This window comes from Bombina bombina, chromosome 7 (genome assembly GCF_027579735.1).
Source record: "Bombina bombina isolate aBomBom1 chromosome 7, aBomBom1.pri, whole genome shotgun sequence".
Classification (NCBI taxonomy): domain Eukaryota; kingdom Metazoa; phylum Chordata; class Amphibia; order Anura; family Bombinatoridae; genus Bombina; species Bombina bombina.
The window spans coordinates 12,541,831-12,565,154 of NC_069505.1; the positions used below are offsets into that span (position 1 = coordinate 12,541,831).

The following is a 23,324-nucleotide window of genomic DNA, read 5'->3' on the forward strand; positions in this document are numbered from 1 at the left end:
TTTGCTAAAAAAGATTATAACCAAGTTGTAAGTTTTTTGCTAGTGTGTTAAACATGTCTGACTCAGAGGAAGATATCTGTGTCATTTGTTCCAATGCCAAGGTGGAGCCCAATAGAAATTTATGTACTAACTGTATTGATGCTACTTTAAATAAAAGTCAATCTGTACAATGTGAACAAATTTCACCAAACAGCGAGGGGAGAGTTATGCCGATTAACTCGCCTCACGCGACAGTACCTGCATCTCCCGCCCGGGAGGTGCGTGATATTTTGGCGCCTAGTACATCTGGGCGGCCATTACAGATAACATTACAAGATATGGCTACTGTTATGACTGAAGTTTTGTCTAAATTACCTGAACTAAGAGGCAAGCGTGATCACTCTGGGGTGAGAACAGAGTGCGCTGACAATGCTAGGGCCATGTCTGATACTGCGTCACAGCTCGCAGAGCATGAGGACGGAGAGCTTCATTCTGTGGGTGACGGTTCTGATCCAAACAGATTGGACTCAGATATTTCAAATTTTAAATTTAAATTGGAGAACCTCCGTGTACTACTAGGGGAGGTCTTAGCAGCTCTCAACGATTGTAACACTGTTGCAATACCAGAGAAACTGTGTAGGTTGGATAAATACTTTGCGGTACCGGCGAGTACTGACGTTTTTCCTATACCTAAGAGACTAACTGAAATTGTTACTAAGGAGTGGGATAGACCCGGTGTGCCGTTCTCACCCCCTCCAATATTTAGAAAGATGTTTCCAATAGACGCCACCACTCGGGACTTATGGCAAACGGTCCCCAAGGTGGAGGGAGCAGTTTCTACTTTAGCTAAGCGTACCACTATCCCGGTGGAGGATAGCTGTGCTTTCTCAGATCCAATGGATAAAAAATTAGAGGGTTACCTTAAGAAAATGTTTGTTCAACAAGGTTTTATATTACAACCCCTTGCATGTATCGCGCCGATTACGGCTGCGGCAGCATTTTGGATTGAGTCGCTTGAAGAGAACCTTAGTTCCTCTACGCTAGACGACATTACGGACAGGCTTAGAGTCCTTAAACTAGCTAATTCTTTCATTTCGGAGGCCGTAGTACATTTAACCAAACTTACGGCTAAGAACTCAGGATTCGCCATACAGGCACGCAGGGCACTGTGGCTAAAATCCTGGTCAGCTGATGTTACTTCTAAGTCCAAATTACTTAATATACCTTTCAAGGGGCAGTCCTTATTCGGGCCCGGTTTGAAAGAAATTATCGCTGACATTACGGGAGGTAAGGGCCACGCCCTACCTCAAGACAAGGCCAAAGCTAAGGCTAGACAGTCTAATTTTCGTCCCTTTCGGAATTTCAAAACAGGAGCAGCATCAACCTCCACTGCACCAAAACAGGAAGGAGCTGTTGCTCGTTACAGGCAAGGCTGGAAGCCTAACCAGTCCTGGAACAAAAGCAAGCAGGCCAGGAAACCTGCTGCTGCCCCAAAGACAGCATGAACCGAGAGCCCCCGATCCGGGACCGGATCTAGTAGGGGGCAGACTCTCTCTCTTCGCCCAGGCCTGGGAAAGAGATGTTCAGGATCCCTGGGCACTAGAGATCATATCTCAGGGATACCTTCTAGACTTCAAATTATCTCCCCCAAGAGGGAGATTTCATCTGTCAAGGTTGTCAACAAACCAGATAAAGAAAGAAGCGTTTCTACGCTGCGTACAAGATCTGTTAACAATGGGAGTGATCCATCCGGTTCCGTGGTCGGAACAAGGACAAGGGTTCTACTCAAACCTGTTTGTGGTTCCCAAAAAAGAGGGAACTTTCAGGCCAATCTTAGATTTAAAGACTCTAAACAAATTCCTAAGAGTTCCATCGTTCAAAATGGAAACTATTCGGACAATCTTACCCACGATCCAAGAGGGTCAGTACATGACCACAGTGGATTTAAAGGATGCTTACCTTCACATACCGATCCACAAAGATCATCACCGGTATCTAAGGTTTGCCTTCTTAGACAGGCACTACCAGTTTGTAGCTCTTCCATTCGGATTGGCTACGGCTCCAAGAATCTTCACAAAGGTTCTGGGTGCCCTTCTAGCGGTACTAAGACCGCGAGGGATTTCGGTAGCTCCGTACCTAGACGACATTCTAATACAAGCTTCAAGCTTTCAAACTGCCAAGTCTCATACAGAGTTAGTTCTGGCATTTCTAAGGTCGCATGGATGGAAAGTGAACGAAAAGAAGAGTTCTCTCTTTCCTCTCACAAGAGTTCCATTCTTGGGGACTCTTATAGATTCTGTAGAAATGAAGATTTACCTGACAGAAGACAGGTTAACAAAACTTCAAAATGCATGCCGCGTCCTTCATTCCATTCAACACCCGTCAGTAGCTCAATGCATGGAGGTGATCGGCTTAATGGTAGCGGCAATGGACATAGTACCTTTTGCACGCCTACACCTCAGACCGCTGCAATTATGCATGCTAAGTCAGTGGAATGGGGATTACTCAGATTTGTCCCCTACTCTGAATCTGAATCAAGAGACCAGAAATTCTCTTCTATGGTGGCTTTATCGGCCACACCTGTCCAGGGGGATGCCATTCAGCAGGCCAGACTGGACAATTGTAACAACAGACGCCAGCCTACTAGGTTGGGGCGCTGTCTGGAATTCTCTGAAGGCTCAGGGACTATGGAATCAGGAGGAGAGTCTCCTACCAATAAACATTCTGGAATTGAGAGCAGTTCTCAATGCCCTTCTGGCTTGGCCCCAGTTAACAACTCGGGGGTTCATCAGGTTTCAGTCGGACAACATCACGACTGTAGCTTACATCAACCATCAGGGAGGGACAAGAAGCTCCCTAGCAATGATAGAAGTATCAAAGATAATTCGCTGGGCAGAGTCTCACTCTTGCCACCTGTCAGCAATCCACATCCCGGGAGTGGAGAACTGGGAGGCGGATTTCTTGAGTCGCCAGACTTTTCATCCGGGGGAGTGGGAACTTCATCCGGAGGTCTTTGCCCAAATACTTCGACGTTGGGGCAAACCAGAGATAGATCTCATGGCGTCTCGCCAGAACGCCAAACTTCCTCGCTACGGGTCCAGATCCAGGGATCCGGGAGCAGTTCTGATAGATGCTTTGACAGCACCTTGGAACTTCAGGATGGCTTATGTGTTTCCACCCTTCCCGCTGCTTCCTCGATTGATTGCCAAAATCAAACAGGAGAGAGCATCAGTAATTCTAATAGCACCTGCTTGGCCACGCAGGATTTGGTATGCAGATCTAGTGGACATGTCATCCTGTCCGCCTTGGTCTCTACCTCTAAGACAGGACCTTCTGATACAGGGTCCATTCAAACATCAAAATCTAACTTCTCTGAAGCTGACTGCTTGGAAATTGAACGCTTGATTTTATCAAAACGTGGTTTTTCTGAGTCGGTTATTGATACCCTGATTCAGGCTAGGAAGCCTGTTACCAGAAGGATTTACCATAAAATATGGCGGAAATACCTATACTGGTGCGAATCCAAAGGTTACTCCTGGAGTAAGGTTAGGATCGCTAGGATATTGTCTTTTCTACAAGAAGGTTTAGAAAAGGGTTTATCAGCTAGTTCATTAAAGGGACAGATTTCAGCTCTGTCCATCTTGTTGCACAGGCGTCTGTCAGAAAATCCAGACGTCCAGTCCTTTTGTCAGGCTTTAGCTAGGATCAAGCCTGTGTTTAAAGCTGTTGCTCCACCATGGAGTTTAAACTTAGTTCTTAACGTTTTACAGGGTGTTCCGTTTGAACCCCTTCATTCCATTGATATAAAATTGTTATCTTGGAAAGTTCTGTTTTTAATGGCTATTTCCTCGGCTCGAAGAGTCTCTGAGTTATCAGCCTTACATTGTGATTCCCCTTATCTGATTTTTCACTCAGACAAGGTAGTTCTGCGTACTAAACCTGGGTTCTTACCTAAGGTAGTCACTAACAGGAACATCAATCAAGAGATTGTTGTCCCATCCTTGTGTCCAAATCCTTCCTCAAAGAAGGAACGTCTTTTACACAATCTGGATGTAGTTCGTGCCCTCAAGTTCTACTTGCAGGCAACTAAAGATTTTCGCCAAACTTCTTCCTTGTTTGTCGTTTACTCTGGACAGAGGAGAGGTCAAAAAGCTTCTGCTACCTCTCTCTCTTTTTGGCTTCGTAGCATAATACGTTTAGCCTATGAGACTGCTGGACAGCAGCCTCCTGAAAGAATTACAGCTCACTCCACTAGAGCTGTGGCTTCCACTTGGGCCTTTAAGAATGAGGCCTCTGTTGAACAGATTTGCAAGGCTGCAACTTGGTCTTCGCTTCATACTTTTTCCAAATTTTACAAATTTGACACTTTTGCTTCTTCGGAGGCTATTTTTGGGAGAAAGGTTCTTCAGGCAGTGGTTCCTTCTGTATAATGAGCCTGCCTATCCCTCCCGTCATCCGTGTACTTTTGCTTTGGTATTGGTATCCCAGAAGTAATGATGACCCGTGGACTGATCACACATAACAGAAGAAAACATAATTTATGCTTACCTGATAAATTCCTTTCTTCTGTTGTGTGATCAGTCCACGGCCCGCCCTGTTTTAAGGCAGGTATATATTTTTTAAATTATACTCCAGTCACCACTTCACCCTTGGTTACTCCTTTCTCGTTGATTCTTGGTCGAATGACTGGGACTGACGTAGAGGGGAGGAGCTATATGCAGCTCTGCTGGGTGAATCCTCTTGCATTTCCTGTTGGGGAGGAGTTATATCCCAGAAGTAATGATGACCCGTGGACTGATCACACAACAGAAGAAAGGAATTTATCAGGTAAGCATAAATTATGTTTTTACAGAGGCCAATAGACTTTCTTTATAACCCTTATCTTTAAACCTAGAGTCCAGATCTTCAGACTCTTTCTCAAAATTTTCCAAGTAAGTGCAGTTTCTTCTTATTCGTTGATATTGTCTAAGTGGAATATTTTGTTTCCACCTGGGCAAATGTCCACTGCTGGCACTTAGGAAACCATTTTTATCCGTAGGTTTTCTGTAATTTCGTACGGTTATATTACTATTCATATCAACATATAAAATCAAATCTAAAAATTCAATGCTTTCTTTCTGTATTTTGCTAGTGAACATAAGATTCATAGAGTTAGTATTAATATGTTCTATAAAATCATAAACATTGTTCCTTACCTTTCCAAATTATAATATTATCAATATATCGGAAATACCTAATAAGATGTTTCGCATTTTTGACCAAATAAATCTATTCTCAAAAAAATTCATAAATAAATTGGCATACGACGGGGTAAAGGTAGTCCCCATCGCCGTACCTTGTAACTGTAAATAAATTCAGAATTAAATTCAAAATAATTATGTTTTAAAATAAAATCTATTCCTTTTAAAATAAAATCTATTTGTATTGGTGAAAGACTACTGTTATTATTTAGGCTTTCCTCCAATGCTTCAATGCCTAATTGACTCTTAAGCGATACTACTTAAGCGATACTACTTAAAAGAAGCTAATAGAATACTAAATTATAAGGATACCTATAAAAAGCTAACATACAACCCAACCAATAAATTTGTAAAAGAACTAAATACTATTCTTATAGAGGCCAAATCTAACGGTATACTTAACAATGAAGAATTTCAGTTCCTGGTGGACAGAGATCCCCCGATCCCCATATTTTACCATCTCCCCAAAGTCCATAAGACTTTGGTGGACCCACCAGGAAGGCCAATTATCTCGGGAATTGGCTCTCTAACCAACAATCTTTCATGCTAGATTGATCATTTTTTACAACCACTGCTTAAAACTAATAAATCCTTCCTAAAAGATGCTACTCAAACCATCAAAATATTTGAGGGTAAAAAATGGGAGTGCGATTATTTATGGGTAACATGCGATGTCACCTCATTGTATACCTGCATTCCTCATCAATTAGGCATTGGAGGAAAGCCTAAATAATAACAGTAGTCTTTCACCAATACAAATAGATTTTATTTTAAAAGGAATAGATTTTATTTTAAAACATAATTATTTTGAATTTAATTCTGAATTTTATTTACAGTTACAAGGTACGGCGATGGGGACTACCTTTACCCCATCGTATGCCAATTTATTTATGAATTTTTTTGAGAATAGATTTGGTCAACTAATCCTTATGCGAAACATCTTATTATGTATTTCCGATATATTGATGATATTATTATAATTTGGAAAGGTAAGGAACAATTTGTTTATGATTTTATAGAACATATTAATACTAACTCTATGAATCTTAAGTTCACTAGCAAAATACAGAAAGAAAGCATTGAATTTTTAGATTTGATTTTATATGTTGATATGAATAGTAATATAGCCGTACGAAATTACAGAAAACCTACGGATAAAAATGGTTTCCTAAGTGCCAGCAGTGGACATTTGCCCAGGTGGAAACAAAATATTCCACTTGGACAATATCAACGAATAAGAAGAAACTGCACTTACTTGGAAAATTTTGAGAAAGAGTCTGAAGATCTGGACTCTAGGTTTAAAGATAAGGGTTATAAAGAAAGTCTATTGGCCTCTGTAAAAGAAAGGTTACCAATATGGATAGAACCACAATGCTTATGCCCAAAGATAATAATCCAAATAGATGTACAAGGTCCATCACTACCTATAATCAGGGAAGCAAAGACATAGAACATATCCTTAACAAACATTGGGGAATTTTAACTTCTGACCCTATATTGGGTTACACACTACCAGATAAACCAACCATAACTTATAAGAAGAATCAGGATTTTAAAAATATTTTAGCACCTTCTAAATTTAAAACACATGGACCGACACATATAGAGAAAAAACACTGGCTGAGTAGAACAAATGGAACTTGGCCATGTGGTACAAAGAATTGTAACATGTGTAATAAGATAATTAGAGGTGATTCTTTTAATAACATTACCAATTCAAAGACCTTTAAAGTTAAAAATCAATTCTCATGTAAATCCACGTTTGTGGTATATCTATTAAAATGTAATTGCCAATGTTATTATATAGGGCGTACAAAAAGACTTATTAGAAATAGGTTCAATGAACATTACAATAATATAAAAAATAAAATGGAAAATCATAGTGTCCCTCTCCATTTTTTAAGTCATCACGGAGCAGATCCATTGGGATTAAAAATTATGGTGCTAGATTGGATACCCCCCAATAGTTCTAAAAATAGACTTAGAAGTCTTAGGCAACATGAAATGTTCTGGATTCACGAGCTCCAGACCTTAAATACAATTAACGATAAAGGTCTGAACATAGACTTAGATCTGCAAGCATTTATGTGATAAAATTCTATTTTTTAATATTTTCTATAGCATAGCTCCAAGTAAATATCTTTTACCAAGCAATCTTTTTTAAAAAACTATTTAAAATCAATAATTTTAATCAAAAAATTCAATTAATTTTCAAAAATTAACTATTTGAATCTTTTGATATGTCCTTTTTATTTTAATTTTTATTTAAATTTTATTCTATGATACTGATACTTTGTTTTTTTGTTATGATATATAATTGTATATAATCTGCTATTTATTATCTCTTTTCCTTATACTTGTAATAGCGACAATGAACTTTAACTATTGGCCCATATAGTATGGGAGTTGTCTGGACAATCAGCCATTCACAACGGATTATCAAAGGGAAGTGTCAGCCCAATGAGAAACTGAGAAGCTAAGGGCGCGCTTCTCTTGTGACTTTTAAATTACCAGCTATCGGAACAAACACATCCTCTTGAGAAAGTCAGGCCGGTGCCTGACGAAACGCGTAGAGATTTGGACACTGTCTCCCGTCACAGTTAGAAGATACCGGCTCGGTTGCAGCAAACTCCCCTGCATCTGTCGTGAGATCCTGAGACTTTCCAGAAAGTGTAGGAAGGAAATCACAGATCGCTCAAATATCGGAGATACACACTGACGCTGCCGAATCGGACTGTGGTGACATGACTGTGCCTGTTTAAACTTTTATCTTGTACGTGCATTCATAGCACTAGTTTTTATCTGTATATTTTATTAAAACAATATTACCCTTAGAGTGGGTTGCGCTCTCTTTCTTTTCATATCTTTACAGGCTCATTTGCTAATTTCTAAAACCTTGAAAGTAGCCTCTTGTGTCGATTCATTTTACAGTTTTTCACAGCTACAGGGTGTTTGTGTTTCATATAGGACATTGTGTTCACGTCTGCGGAGTTACTTATGAGAGGGCACTGATTGGCTAAAATGCAAGTCTGTCAAAAGAACTAATGGGGCAGTCTGCAGAGGCTCAGATACAAGGTAATCACAGAAGTAAAACTGAGATAAGGGGGCAGTCTGCAGAGGCTTAGATATAGGGTAATCACAGAGGTAAAACTGAGATAAGGAGGCAGTCTGCAGAGGCTTAGATACAAGGTAATCACAGAGGTAAAACTGAGATAAGGGGGCAGTCTGCAGAGGCTTAGATACAGGGTAATCACAGAGGTAAAACTGAGATAAGGGGGCAGTCTGCAGAGGCTTAGATACAGGGTAATTACAGAAGTAAAACTGAGATAAGGGGGCAGTCTGCAGAGGCTTAGATAGAAGGTAATCACAGAGGTAAAAAGTATATTAATAAAACTGAGAAAAGGGGCAGTCTGCAGAGGCTTAGATACAAGGTAATCACAGAGGTAAAATGTATATTAATATAACCGTATTGGTTATGCAAAACTGGGGAATGGGTAATCAAGGGATTATCTGTTTTTAACAATACAAATTCTGGAGTAGATTGTTTTCATATTTGGCATGTAAAATCTATACAAGTATACAGTTTTCACTTTCAGATGCTCCAGTCAGTTATGTTGTATTAAGAACTGTTTCCAGTTGATTCCTGATAATGTAGGCATGCAGGCGCTGGTGTTTAGGTTTTTAAATGGTCAAAACTGCTGAATTAATATTCACCGTTTTTTGGAGGTTTTTTAAATAATCAATCGGAAGATAAATTAGTGTCTGCCAATCACTAGCTGTGTTGAGCAGTGTATTGCAACTCTATAGCAGTCTTTAGCTGTCTGCATTTAACCCCTTTTGGTAAACGCAAACAATAGTGCAATAAGAAAATGCTTTATTGTGTTGCAACATTGTCTTATTGCTACTATGTTCCTTTAAAGGGGCATAGAGATTTTTTAGGTATTGGAATAGTTGTATAGCACATTCTTCATGTTAAAAATCTGCAGTATACCAGCCCTTAAGGACACGGTGGATGCTTCCAGGGCTATGATAGCGCAGGACTCGCAAACAGAGTTGACAGTGCTATTTCTGCGTGCCTAGCTACAATGCAGTAACAGTAAAGTATCTCCCTTACTATGTATACAATCATAGAGAGCTATTTATCAGCCATTGTATCCTTTTGATGCACCCTAGAAACCAGTGTCTTTCAAGTCTTATTACAAATATTAATTTTAAAATTATGGAAAATGATGCAAAGAAGTTAATTGCATATCATGAATTGATAATTGGTTGAGTAAAAAAAAACAACAACCTACATTCAGGGTCATATCCATATATAATTAGTAATACTGTGTTCCTTTCACATTGGCTGCTTATAGTTTATATGTAAACGTCTCCAGAAAGCAAAAAGTGTAATGTTAATGTCCTGGTTTGGCCCTCACAGCCACCAGCAGATTTCTCCCTCTATGGCCCTCACCACAGCCACCAGCAGATTTGGCCCTCACCACAGCCACCAGCAGATTTGGCCCTCACCACAGCCACCAGCAGATTTGGCCCTCACCACAGCCACCAGCAGATTTGGCCCTCACCACAGCCACCAGTAGATTTCTCCCTCTTTGGCCTTCACCACAGCCACCAGCAGATTTCTCCCTCTTTGGCCCTCACCACAGCCACCAGCAGATTTGGCCCTCACCACAGCCACCAGTAGATTTCTCCCTCTTTGGCCTTCACCACAGCCACCAGCAGATTTCTCCCTCTTTGGCCCTCACCTCAGCCACCAGCAGATTTCTCCCTCTTTGGACCTCATCACAGCCACCAGCAGATTTCTCCCTCCTTGACCCTCACCACAGCCACCAGCAGATTTGGCCCTCACCACAGCCACCAGCAGATTTCTCCCTCTTTGGCCTTCACCACAGCCGGTAGATTTCTCCCTCTTTGGCCTTCACCACAGCCGGTAGATTTCTCCCTCTTTGGCCCTCACCACAGCCGGTAGATTTCTCTCTTTTTTGGCCCTCACCACAGCCGGTAGGTTTCTCCCTCTTTGGCCCTCACCACAGCCAGTAGATTTCTCTCTTTTCTCTTGTTAAGTGTGTTCAATCCATGGGTCATCCATTACTTATGGGATATATTCTCCTCCCCAACAGGAAGTTGCAAGAGGATCACCCAAGCAGAGCTGCTATATAGCTCCTCCCCTCACATGTCATATCCAGTCATTCTCTTGCAACCCTCAACAAAGAAGGAGGTCGCGGGAGGAGTTGGAGTTTTTACTTAATTATTCTTCAATCAAAAGTTTGTTATTTTAAATGGCACCGGAGTGTGCTGTTTTTTTCTATCTCAGGCTGTATTTGGAAGAAGAAACTGCCTGCGTTTTCTATGATCTTAGCAGGCGTAACTAAGATCCACTGGCTGTTCTCGACATTCTGAGGAGTGGGGTAACTTCAGAACATGGGAATAGCATGTGGGGTCCACCGCAAATGAGGTATGTGCAGTACAATATTTTCTGGGAATGGAATTGACTAAGAAAATACTGCTGTTACCCGTATGATGTAAGTACAGCCTTAAATGCAGTAGTAGTGACTGGTATCAGGCTGATAAATGTATGCACAGTAGTTATTTTCTAGGGACTAGAATTTGACTGTGAAAATACTGTTAATACTGAAATAATGCTTAAGCCTTATCTGCAGTGGTAGCGACTGGTTTCAGGCTTAGTAATAACTTTGCATGACATTTAAAGAAGTTTATTTTTAAAACGTTTACTGGCATGTTATTCGTTTTGTGAGGTACTTTGGTGATAAATCCTTTGGGCATGAATTTTTTTCCACATGGCTAACGTATATTTCTGCATAGAAACCGTTATATCAGGTCTCCCACTGTTGTAAATGAGCGGATGGGGCCTCTTTTTAGCGCCTTGTTGCGCAGTTAAAATTCTAGCACAGTCTTCCTGCTTCTTCCTCCTTGATCCAGGACGTCTCTAGAGAGCTCAGGGGTCTTCAAAATTCGTTTTTTGAGGGAGGTAATCAGTCACAGCAGACCTGTGACAGTGTGTTAGACTGTGATAAAAACGTTTTATATTAATTTGATATCCGTTTTTTTGGGTACTGAGGGGTTAATCATCCGGTTGCTAATGGGTGCAATCCTCTTCTAATTAATACATTTAAAGAATTGTTGACTATAACTGAATTATTCCTTAGTTACTCAACTGTGTTTTTTAAAAGCGCTGCAGCGTTTTTATATTGCTTGCAAACTTATTGAAAGTATTTTCCAAGCTTGCTAGCTTCATTGCTAGTCTGTTTAAACATGTCTGATACAGAGGAATCTGCTTGTTCATTATGTTTAAAAGCCGTTGTGGAGCCCAATAGAAATATGTGTACCAATTGTATTGATGTTACTTTGAAAAATCAATCTGTACCGCTTAAAAAATTATCACCAGACAACGAGGGGGCAGTTATGCCGTCTAACTCTCCTCACGTGTCAGTACCTTCGTCTCCCGCTCGGGAGGTGCGTGAGATTGAGGCGCCAAGTACATCAAGGCCCTTACAAATCACTTTACATGATATGGCTAATTTTATGAAAGAAGTGTTATACAATATGCCAGAGTTAAGAGGCAAGCGCGACAGTTCTGGGTTAAGGACAGAGCGCGCCGATGACACGAGAGCCATGTCTGATACTGCGTCACAATTTGCAGAACATGAGGACGGAGAGCTTCATTCTGTGGGTGACGGTTCTGATTCGGGGAGACCGGATTCAGAAATTTCAAATTTTAAATTTAAGCTTGAGAACCTCCGCGTGTTGCTAGGGGAGGTGTTAGCGGCTCTGAATGATTGTGACACGGTGGCAATCCCAGAGAAATTATGTAGGCTGGATAAATACTACGCGGTGCCGGTGTGTACTGACGTTTTTCCTATACCAAAGAGGCTTACAGAGATTATTAGTAAGGAGTGGGATAGACCCGGTGTGCCTTTTTCCCCTCCTCCGATATTTAGAAAAATGTTCCCTATAGACGCCACCACAAGAGACTTATGGCAGACGGTCCCTAAGGTGGAGGGAGCAGTTTCTACTTTAGCCAAGCGTACCACTATCCCGGTGGAGGATAGCTGTGCTTTCTCAGATCCAATGGATAAAAAATTAGAGGGTTATCTTAAGAAAATGTTTATTCAACAAGGTTTTATATTACAGCCTCTTGCATGCATTGCGCCTGTCACTGCTGCAGCGGCATTCTGGTTTGAGTCTCTGGAAGAGACGATTCGCACAGCACGATTGGATGAGTCTCTGAGCAAGATTAGAACCCTTAAGCTGGCTAATGCGTTTGTTTCGGATGCCGTAGTGCATTTAACCAAACTTACGGCTAAAAATTCCGGATTCGCCATACAGGCGCGCAGAGCGCTTTGGCTTAAATCCTGGTCAGCAGATGTAACTTCTAAGTCTAAATTGCTAAACATTCCTTTCAAAGGGCAGACCTTATTCGGGCCCGGCTTGAAGGAAATTATTGCTGACATTACTGGAGGTAAGGGCCACACCCTTCCTCAGGACAGGGCCAAATCAAAGGCCAAACAGTCTAATTTTCGTGCCTTTCGTAATTTCAAGGCAGGAGCAGCATCAACTTCCTCCGCTCCAAAACAGGAAGGAACTACTGCTCGTTACAGACAGGGTTGGAAAAGCAACCAGTCATGGAACAAGGGCAAGCAGGCCAGAAAGCCTACTTCTGCCCCTAAGACAGCATGAAGTCAGGGCCCCCTTTCCGGAGACGGATCTAGTGGGGGGCAGACTCTCTCTCTTCGCCCAGGCTTGGGCAAGAGATGTACAGGATCCCTGGACGCTGGAGATTATATATCAGGGATACCTTCTGGATTTCAAGACTTCTCCTCCACAAGGGAGGTTTCATCTGTCAAGGTTATCAACAAACCTAGTAAAGAAAGAGGCATTTCTACAATGTGTACAAGACCTCTTAGTGATGGGAGTGATCCACCCAGTTCCGCGGACGGAACAGGGGCAAGGGTTTTATTCAAATCTGTTTGTGGTTCCCAAGAAAGAGGGAACCTTCAGACCAATCTTAGATTTAAAAATCTTAAACAAATTCCTAAGGGTTCCATCGTTCAAGATGGAAACCATTCGAACCATCCTACCCATGATCCAAGAGGGTCAATATATGACCACAGTGGATTTAAAGGATGCCTACCTTCACATTCCGATTCACAAAGATCATTACCGGTATCTAAGGTTTGCCTTTCTAGACAGGCATTACCAGTTTGTAGCCCTTCCCTTCGGGTTGGCTACGGCCCCGAGAATTTTTACAAAGGTTCTGGGCTCTCTTCTGGCGGTACTAAGACCACGAGGCATAGCGGTGGCTCCGTACCTAGACAACATTCTGATACAAGCGTCAAGTTTTCAAAATGCAAAGTCTCATACAGAGATAGTTCTAGCATTTCTGAGGTCGCATGGGTGGAAAGTGAACGTGGAAAAGAGTTCTCTGTTACCACTCACAAGGGTCCCTTTTCTAGGGACTCTTATAGATTCTGTAGAGATGAAGATTTACCTGACGGAGTCCAGGCTATCAAAACTTCTCAATGCTTGCCGTGTCCTTCACTCCATTCCAAGCCCATCAGTAGCTCAGTGCATGGAAGTGATCGGCTTAATGGTCGCGGCGATGGACATAGTGCCATTTGCGCGCCTACATCTCAGACCGCTGCAACTATGCATGCTAAGTCAATGGAACGGGGATTACTCAGATCTGTCCCCTTTGCTAAATCTGGACCAGGAGACCAGAGATTCTCTTCTCTGGTGGTTATCACGGGTTCATCTGTCCAAAGGAATGTCCTTTCGCAGACCAGATTTGACGATTGTAACAACAGATGCCAGCCTACTAGGCTGGGGAGCAGTCTGGAACTCCCTGAAGGCTCCGGGATCGTGGACTCAGGAGGAGAAACTCCTCCCAATAAACATTCTAGAATTAAGGGCAATATTCAATGCTCTTCTAGCTTGGCCTCAGTTGGCAACACTGAGGTTCATCAGATTTCAGTCGGACAACATCACGACTGTGGCTTACATCAATCATCAAGGGGGAACCAGGAGTTCCCTAGCGATGTTGGAAGTCTCGAAGATAATTCGCTGGGCAGAGTCTCACTCTTGCCACCTGTCAGCGATCTACATCCCAGGCGTGGAGAACTGGGAGGCGGATTTTTTAAGTCGCCAGACTTTTCATCCGGGGGAGTGGGAACTTCACCCAGAGGTATTTGCCCAACTAATTCTTCGTTGGGGAAAACCGGATCTGGATCTCATGGCATCTCGCCAGAACGCCAAGCTTCCTTGTTACGGATCCAGGTCCAGGGACCCGGGAGCGGTGCTGGTAGATGCACTAGCAGCCCCTTGGGTTTTCAACATAGCTTATGTGTTTCCACCTTTTCCTTTGCTTCCTCGACTGATTGCCAGGATCAAACAGGAGAGAGCATCGGTGATTCTGATAGCGCCTGCGTGGCCACGCAGGACCTGGTATGCAGACCTAGTGGACATGTCGTCCTGTCCACCATGGTCTCTACCCCTGAGGCAGGACCTTCTAATTCAGGGTCCTTTCAACCATCCAAACCTAATTTCTCTGAGGCTGACTGCTTGGAAATTGAACGCTTGATTCTATCAAAGCGTGGGTTTTCGGATTCGGTTATTGATACATTAATACAGGCTCGGAAACCTGTTACCAGAAAAATTTACCACAAGATATGGCGTAAATATTTATATTGGTGTGAATCCAAGAGTTACTCATGGAGTAAGGTTAGGATTCCTAGGATATTGTCTTTTCTACAAGAGGGTTTAGAAAAGGGCTTATCCGCTAGTTCACTAAAGGGACAGATTTCTGCTCTGTCTATTCTTTTACACAAGCGTCTGGCAGAGATTCCAGACGTCCGGGCTTTTTGTCAGGCTTTGGCTAGGATTAAGCCTGTGTTTAAAGCTGTTGCTCCTCCGTGGAGCTTAAACTTGGTTCTTAAAGTTCTCCAGGGTGTTCCGTTTGAACCCCTTCATTCCATTGATATTAAGCTTTTATCTTGGAAAGTTCTGTTTTTGATGGCTATTTCCTCGGCTCGTAGAGTCTCTGAGTTATCTGCCTTACATTGTGATTCTCCTTATCTGATCTTTCATTCAGACAAGGTAGTCCTGCGTACTAAACCTGGGTTTTTACCTAAGGTTGTTTCTAACAAGAATATCAATCAAGAGATTGTTGTTCCATCCTTATGTCCTAATCCTTCTTCTTCAAAGAAGGAACGTCTTTTGCATAATCTAGATGTGGTCCGTGCTCTGAAGTTCTACTTACAGGCAACTAAAGATTTTCGACAAACTTCTTCTCTGTTTGTCGTTTACTCTGGACAGAGGAGAGGGCAAAAGGCTTAGGCTACCTCTCTCTCTTTTTGGCTTCGTAGCATAATACGCTTAGCCTATGAGACTGCTGGACAGCAGCCTCCTGAAAGAATGACAGCTCATTCCACTAGAGCTGTGGCTTCCACCTGGGCCTTTAAGAATGAGGCCTCTGAACAGATTTGCAAGGCTGCAACTTGGTCTTCACTTCATACTTTTTCCAAATTTTACAAATTTGACACTTGCTTCTTCGGAGGCTGTTTTTGGGAGAAAGGTTCTACAGGCAGTGGTTCCTTCTGTTTAATGTTCCTGCCTTGTCCCTCCCATCATCCGTGTACTTTAGCTTTGGTATTGGTATCCCATAAGTAATGGATGACCCGTGGACTGAACACACTTAACAAGAGAAAACATAATTTATGCTTACCTGATAAATTTATTTCTCTTGTAGTGTGTTAAGTCCACGGCCCGCCCTGTCTATTTGAGGCAGGTTCTAAATTTTATATTATAACTCCAGTCACCACTGCACCCTATAGTTTCTCCTTTCTCGTCTTGTTTCGGTCGAATGACTGGATATGACATGTGAGTGGAGGAGCTATATAGCAGCTCTGCTTGGGTGATCCTCTTGCAACTTCCTGTTGGGGAGGAGAATATATCCCATAAGTAATGGATGACCCGTGGACTGAACACACTACAAGAGAAATAAATTTATCAGGTAAGCATAAATTATGTTTTTTTGGCCCTCACCACAGCCGGTAGATTTCTCCCTCTTTGGCCCTCACCACGGCCGGTAGATTTCTCCCTCTTTGGCCCTCACCACGGCCGGTAGATTTCTCCCTCTTTGGCCCTCACCACTGCCGGTAGATTTCTCCCTTTTTGGCCCTCACCACAGCCGATAGATTTCTCTTTTTTTGGCCCTCACCACGGCCGGTAGATTTCTCCCTCTTTGGCCCTCACCACGGCCGGTAGATTTCTCCCTCTTTGGCCCTCACCACTGCCGGTAGATTTCTCCCTCTTTGGCCCTCACCAATGCCGGTAGGTTTCTCCCTCTTTGGCCCTCACCAATGCCGGTAGGTTTCTCCCTCTTTGGCCCTCACCACTGCCGGTAGGTTTCTCCCTCTTTGGCCCTTACCACTGCCGGTAGGTTTCTCCCTCTTTGGCCCTCACCACTGCCGGTAGGTTTCTCCCTCTTTGGCCCTCACCACTGCCGGTAGGTTTCTCCCTCTTTGGCCCTCACCACTGCCGGTAGGTTTCTCCCTCTTTGGCCCTCACCACTGCCGGTAGGTTTCTCCCTCTTTGGCCCTCACCACAGCCGGTAGGTTTCTCTCTCTTTGGCCCTCACCAAAGCCGGTAGATTTTTCCCTGTCAACAGCTGAGAATTAATGCAGTATCAGCTGTGCACAGATGTACGGTTTCTGATAGTTTTAATCTAAATGAAAACTCTTTTTGCCCATATTTAGCTGTATGTTTGAGAGCGTATTGAGGTATGGTCAGGGGTGGCATGTGTCCTGAGCACTATATGCATAATTTTACTTTGTTCCCCTGCTGCCTAATACGACCACACATAAGCACATCTCTCTCGGGATTTAGTTGTAACATTTTGACTAGAAATTCTAGTGGGCTACTTAATCATGATTTTTCCCCCCCTCTGTTTAATAATTGGACTAGCAACTTATTTTTAGACTTGTGCATTCAGAGGTTTTGGCTATACTTTAGATTTCTTTCATGTAATTGGCAAGAGTCCATGAGCTAGTGACTTATGGGATATACATTCCTACCAGGAGGGGCAAAGTTTCCCAAGCCTCAAAATACCTATAAATACACCCCCCACCACACCCACAATTCAGTTTTACAAACTTTGCCTCCTATGGAGGTGGTGAAGTAAGTTTGTGCTAGATTTCTTCGTTGATATGCGCTTCTCAGCATGCTGAAGCCCGGTTCCTCTCAGAGTGCAGTGAATGACAGAGACGTGAAGGGAGTATTACCTATTGAATGCAATGGTCATCCTAACGGGGATCTATTTCATAGGTTCTCTGTTATCGGTCGTAGAGATTAATCTCCTACCTCCCTTTTCAGATCGACGATATACTCTTATATACCATTACCTCTACTGATTCTCGTTTCAGTACTGGTTTGGCTATCTACTTTATGTAGATGAGTGTCTTTTGGTAAGTATGTTTTCCTTTTATTAAGACACTCTTAGCTATGGTTTGGCACTTTAAATGTAAAGTTCTAAATATGTTTGTACTTATATTTGCTATGATTCAGGTTTATCAGTATATTTCTTTTTTTACAGACTGTCAGTTTCATTTTGGGAAATGCATGTATAAAAAAAAAAAATTATTTACCTGAAATTTTTCAAATTGAATTTTTCTCTAAATTGCGGGCTGTTAGGCTCGCGGGTGCGCAAAATGCTATAATTTATTGCGTCATTTTTGGCGCTAGAATTGCGTTTGTTGACGTATTTTCGTCATTTCTGGCGTCTTGGCATTCTTTAAGAATTCCTAGAATTTTACAGTTTCTTCAGGGTGGTTTAGATAAGGGTTTGTCTGCAAGTTCCTTGAAAGGACAAATCTCTGCTCTTTCTGTTCTGTTTCACAGAAAAATTGCTAATCTACCTGACATTCATTGTTTTGTACAAGCTTTGGTTCGTATCAAGCCTGTCATTAAATCAATTTCTCCTCCTTAGAGTCTTAATTTGGTTTTGAGGGCTTTACAGGCTCCTCCGTTTGAGCCTATGCATTCTCTGGACATTAAATTACTTTCTTGGAAAGTTTTGTTCCTTTTGGCCATCTCTTCTGCTAGAACAGTTTCTGATTTATCTGCTCTTTCTTATGAATCTCCTTTTCTGATTTTTCATCAGGATAAGGCGATTTTGCGGACTTCATTTAAATTTTTACCTAAAGTTGTGATTTCCAACAACATTAGTAGAGAAATTGATGTCCCTTCGTTGTGTCTTAATCCTAAGAATTCTTTGGAAAGATATTTACATTCTTTGGATGTAGAAGCTACTAAAGATTTCAGGAAGACTTCTAGTCTATTTGTTATCTTTTCTGGTTCTAGGAAAGGTCAGAAGGCTTCTTCCATTTCTTTGGCGTCTTGGTTAAAGCTTTTTGATTCATCTTGCTTATTTGGAGTCGGGTAAATCCCCGCCTCAGAGGATTACGGCTCATTCTACTAGGTCAGTTTCTACTTCCTGGGCTTTTAAGAATGAAGCTTCTGTTGATCAGATTTGCAAAGCAGCTACTTGGTCTTCTTTGCATACTTTTACTAAATTCTACCATTTTGATGTTTTCTCTTCTTCAGAAGCAGTTTTTGGTAGAAAATTTCTTCAGGCAGCTGTTTCAGTTTGATTCTTCTGCTTATAATTTCAGTTTTTTTCATTATAAAGATTAAAACTTTGTTGATTTGGGTTGTGGATTCTTTTTTCAGCGGAATTGGCAGTGGAGTGCCACATCTTGGGTATTTGCTATCCCATAAGTCACTAGCTCATGGACTCTTGCCAATTACATGAAAGAAAACATAATTTATGTAAGGAACTTACCTGATAAATTCATTTCTTTCATATTGGCAAGAGTCCATGAGGCCCACCCTTTTTGTGGTGGTTATGATTTTTTTGTATAAAGTACAAATATTCCAATTCGTTGTTGATGCTTTCGCTCCTTTCTTATCACCCCACTTCTTGGCTATTCGTTAAACTGAATTGTGGGTGTGGTGAGGGGTGTATTTATAGGCATTTTGAGGTTTGGGAAACTTTGCCCCTCCTGGTAGGAATGTATATCCCATACGTCACTAGCTCATGGGCTCTTGCCAATATGAAAGAAATGAATTTATCAGGTAAGTTCTTACATAAATTATGTTGTTAGTGTGTTGCTATTTCACAAGTATTAATTTGGCTCCGAAAATATCTGACCGGCACAAAGGGCCTTCCGCACTTGGTCTACCACTTCATGGCTGCGCTGTTGTTGCTCTTAGACACTTGCATGTCACAATAATAGCACTTGCATGTCACAATAATAGCACTTGCACTTGACCAGGTCTATTAGGGCAGAACTTTCACAAACTGAGTTGGGGCAAAACTGACATTCTATGTCAGCGCCATGTTTAAATGTCACTGAGCTTTTAAGTGCAATCCAATTCTAATGCACCTGTTAGCATTGGGTGTGGCTGAGACACCGGCCATATTATGTACTGTATGTATAATATGTATTTGTATATGTGTGTGTATGTGACCTGAGAGTGCATCATTTTTGTTATATATACACTTTATAAACAAAATTTGCACTGTTTTGCAATCCGGGTGCACACCCCTTGAATAATAAGGCTTTTGAGTATTTTAGTATGGTGCATATAAATGAGATCCTGCACATAAGCTTCTTGTCATTGGCTCACCTGATGTGATCAGCTAGCTCCCAGTAGTGCATTGCTGCTCCTTAGCCATAGGATTCCAAGATAATGAAACAAATGTTATAACAGAAGTAAATTGGAAAGTTGTTTAAAACTGTATGTTCTGTGTGACTCATGAGAGAGAGATTTTGGATTTCATGTCTGATGACTAGGGTTAGCCGACCCTGCACCAGTCACTTGTTTGGCACAGAAAGGGTTAGCCGACCCTGCACCAGTCACTTGTTTGGCACAGAAAGGGTTAGCCGACCCTGCACCAGTCACTTGTTTGGCACAGAAAGGGTTAGCCGACCCTGCACCAGTCACTTGTTTGGCACAGAAAGGGTTAACCGACCCTGCACCAGTCACTTGTTTGGCACAGAAAGGGTTAACGTACCCTGCACCAGTCACTTGTTTGGCACAGAAAGGGTTAACGTACCCTGCACCAGTCACTTGTTTGGCACAGAAAGGGTTAACGTACCCTGCACCAGTCACTTGTTTGGCACAGAAAGGGTTAACCGACCCTGCACCAGTCACTTGTTTGGCACAGAAAGGGTTAACGTACCCTGCACCAGTCACTTGTTTGGCACAGAAAGGGTTAACAGACCCTGCACCAATCACTTGTTTGGCACAGAAAGGGTTAAAAGACCCTGCACCAGTCACTTGTTTGGCACAGAAAGGGTTAACCGACCCTGCACCAGTCACTTGTTTGGCACAGAAAGGGTTAACAGACCCTGCACCAGTCACTTGTTTGGCACAGAAAGGGTTAAAAGACCCTGCACCAGTCACTTGTTTGGCACAGAAAGGGTTAACCGACCCTGCACCAGTCACTTGTTTTGCACAGAAAGGGTTAAAAGACAATGCACCAGTCACTTGTTTGGCACAGAAAGGGTTAAGGGACCCTGCACCACTCACTTGTTTGGCACAGAAAGGGTTAACAGACCCTGCACCAGTCATTTGTTTGGCACAGAAAGGGTTAACAGACCCTGCACCAGTCACTTGTTTGGCACAGAAAGGGTTAACAGGCCCTATCCACTTTAAGCAATCTGTCACAGTCTAGCCACTCCAGGCAAGCCTGTGACTTAGTTCAGTGGGTGCAAGGGTTAACACTTTCTAGTCTGTCCTAGACTCCCCTTGTAATGCCACCCACACTAAACTATCGCTAAGCTGCCACCATAAAGATTATATTATTTGGGAAATGTTAAGGAAACCCCAAGCTAACAAGTTAAATTCCAGAATACAATTTAGCAAAAACTAATCTAAAATCACAGTATAAATGCTATCAGTCTCTTTCAGTAATGTTGTTCAAATATTAGACAAATGCAAAAACGTAATCATTGAATATTTATTGTGCGAAACATTATGCACAGTGCAGCATTGATAAAACGATGTTAACAAATAGAATTCTACACAAGCAAAAATAAAAAGGAGAAATAACAGAAACCTTATACTTTACTAGCTTTTAGTTGTCTGTGCCACTCACTCTATAGTATACAGCCTCCCATGAAGAATGAACAACTTGTATTAAACACAAAATTGTATACCTGTTTCTCTGGTATCAAATTGCTTGACTCAACCTTCTTACAGAAATATTCACTCCCTTTCTTTTTACCAGAAATATCCACTCCCCTCATTTTACAACAGGTCATAAAGTTCTGAGACTATAGGAAAAGTTGATTGCGCTATATTCTGATCTATGCTTTGGTATGCTGTAAAGGTAGTAATCTTACAAGTTTTATAATAATGTAATAAGCCACGGCAAAACTTATAATCAGTTCTACTGTATTCTATCATGTATATATGTAATATATAACTGCACCTTATTGATATATTTTTAGTACCTAGAAAATTACTTAGTATTCAAATACATTCTTTTTAAACACAATGATCTATATGGGTTACCCCTAGAGTCACAGTACCTCATCAAGTTCTGAGTCTTTGTCTGAAATGATAGAACACCGTATAACTTCTGATATTCATACACCTATATATAAGCAATTTCCCAGTAACATCATGAGAATTAGTTTGGTACCAAATATGACATGCTTGTCATGGTTTCCTCATCTAGTGTCATAACATGGTTAAAAGCGTGTCTCAAATTGTACTAGTGTTCTCTTATTGACCTTACATAGCTCTGGGGAGAGGCACTGCTTATTGTCTCTTGTGCTGACACTTTTTTGCTTGATGCAATAACATTTGGTCAAGTGGAACTGGCCTATCAAAGGGAAAACACAATAAAGCACAAACACAGCAACACATTTCTTCTTGAAAAAAACAAATGTTTTTAGCACACCAGCTAAAGAAAGTTAACCCCTTAGCCTCTAAAACATGAGGTATTCATGACAATGTCCTGTTAAGGGTATTGTGAAAAATTTAACTGTCGCATCCTAATTGACTTTTTTTTTCTTGCCCTCAGATTATGTGTATTTTGAGAATTCGTCAAGCAATCCGTACCTTATCCGCAGAATAGAGGAGCTTAACAAGGTGGGCAGTGCCTATAATATGCACGTGTATGTACTTACACAGCGTATGGAGCGCACTTGTGCACAACACTGACGTTTTTTTTTCATCTGACTGCTATTGTTTTCTTTCCATACATTTTCAGACCGCAAACGGTAACGTAGAAGCAAAAGTTGTATGTTTGTTTCGCCGCCGAGACATCTCCAGCAGCCTGAACAGTCTTGCCGACAGTAATGCACGTGAGTTTGTAGCGTGACACCGGGAATATTATTATTGTATTTTTTGTGCAGGATAGTGTTTGACCTGTTTGTGGTCATTTTTAAATCTTTTATTTAAAAGACAGAATTGAAGCAGAGGTGGGGCTATAAACGAGACAGTGACCCCCTGTCACTCAGCACATAACTATCTGTTTGTTTGCAGGGGAGTTTGAGGAGGAATCTAAGCAGCCGACTATGGGCGAATCTCCGCGGCACCAACTTAAGCACCGAGAGCTTTTTCTTTCACGCCAGTTTGAGTCCTTACCCGCAACGCACATCCGGTACGCCCAGCATTCTAGGCTTTTTCATGCACAGCTAGAAAATGTCACATAACTTAGCTCAGGGCATGACCTGTTTGTTCAAAATATTTATTTATCTTTTTCTTAAGACACAGTGAGTCCACGGATCATCATCAATTACTGTTGGGTATATCACTCCTGGCCAGCAGAAGGAGGCAAAGAGCACTACAGCAAAGCTGTTAAGTATCACTTCCCTTCCCACAAACCCCAGTCTTTCTCTTTGCCTGCGGTGCAAGGAGGAGGTGAAGTTTTTCGCTCCTCAGATTACCATCCTTCAAGATGGAAACTATACGTTCCATTCTTCCCTTGCTCCAAGAGGGTCGGTTCATGACAACCATAAACCTAAAGGATGTGTACCTTCATGTTCCCATTCACAAGGATCATAACAA

The 23,324-nt window shown here is 41.9% G+C and overlaps 1 protein-coding gene across 1 annotated transcript in view; it reads left to right on the forward strand.

Annotated features, from left to right (window-relative positions):
• Positions 1–6,330: 6,330 nt before the first annotated feature.
• Positions 6,331–23,324, forward strand: part of MTA2 (metastasis associated 1 family member 2) — a gene marked incomplete in the record, with an annotated part of 127,897 nt that continues 110,903 nt past the window's right edge. The window contains 4 exon segments of the mRNA XM_053688834.1: positions 6,331–6,529; positions 22,336–22,403; positions 22,525–22,618; positions 22,800–22,917. Of these exon segments, the coding sequence (XP_053544809.1) occupies positions 6,331–6,529; positions 22,336–22,403; positions 22,525–22,618; positions 22,800–22,917 (479 nt within the window).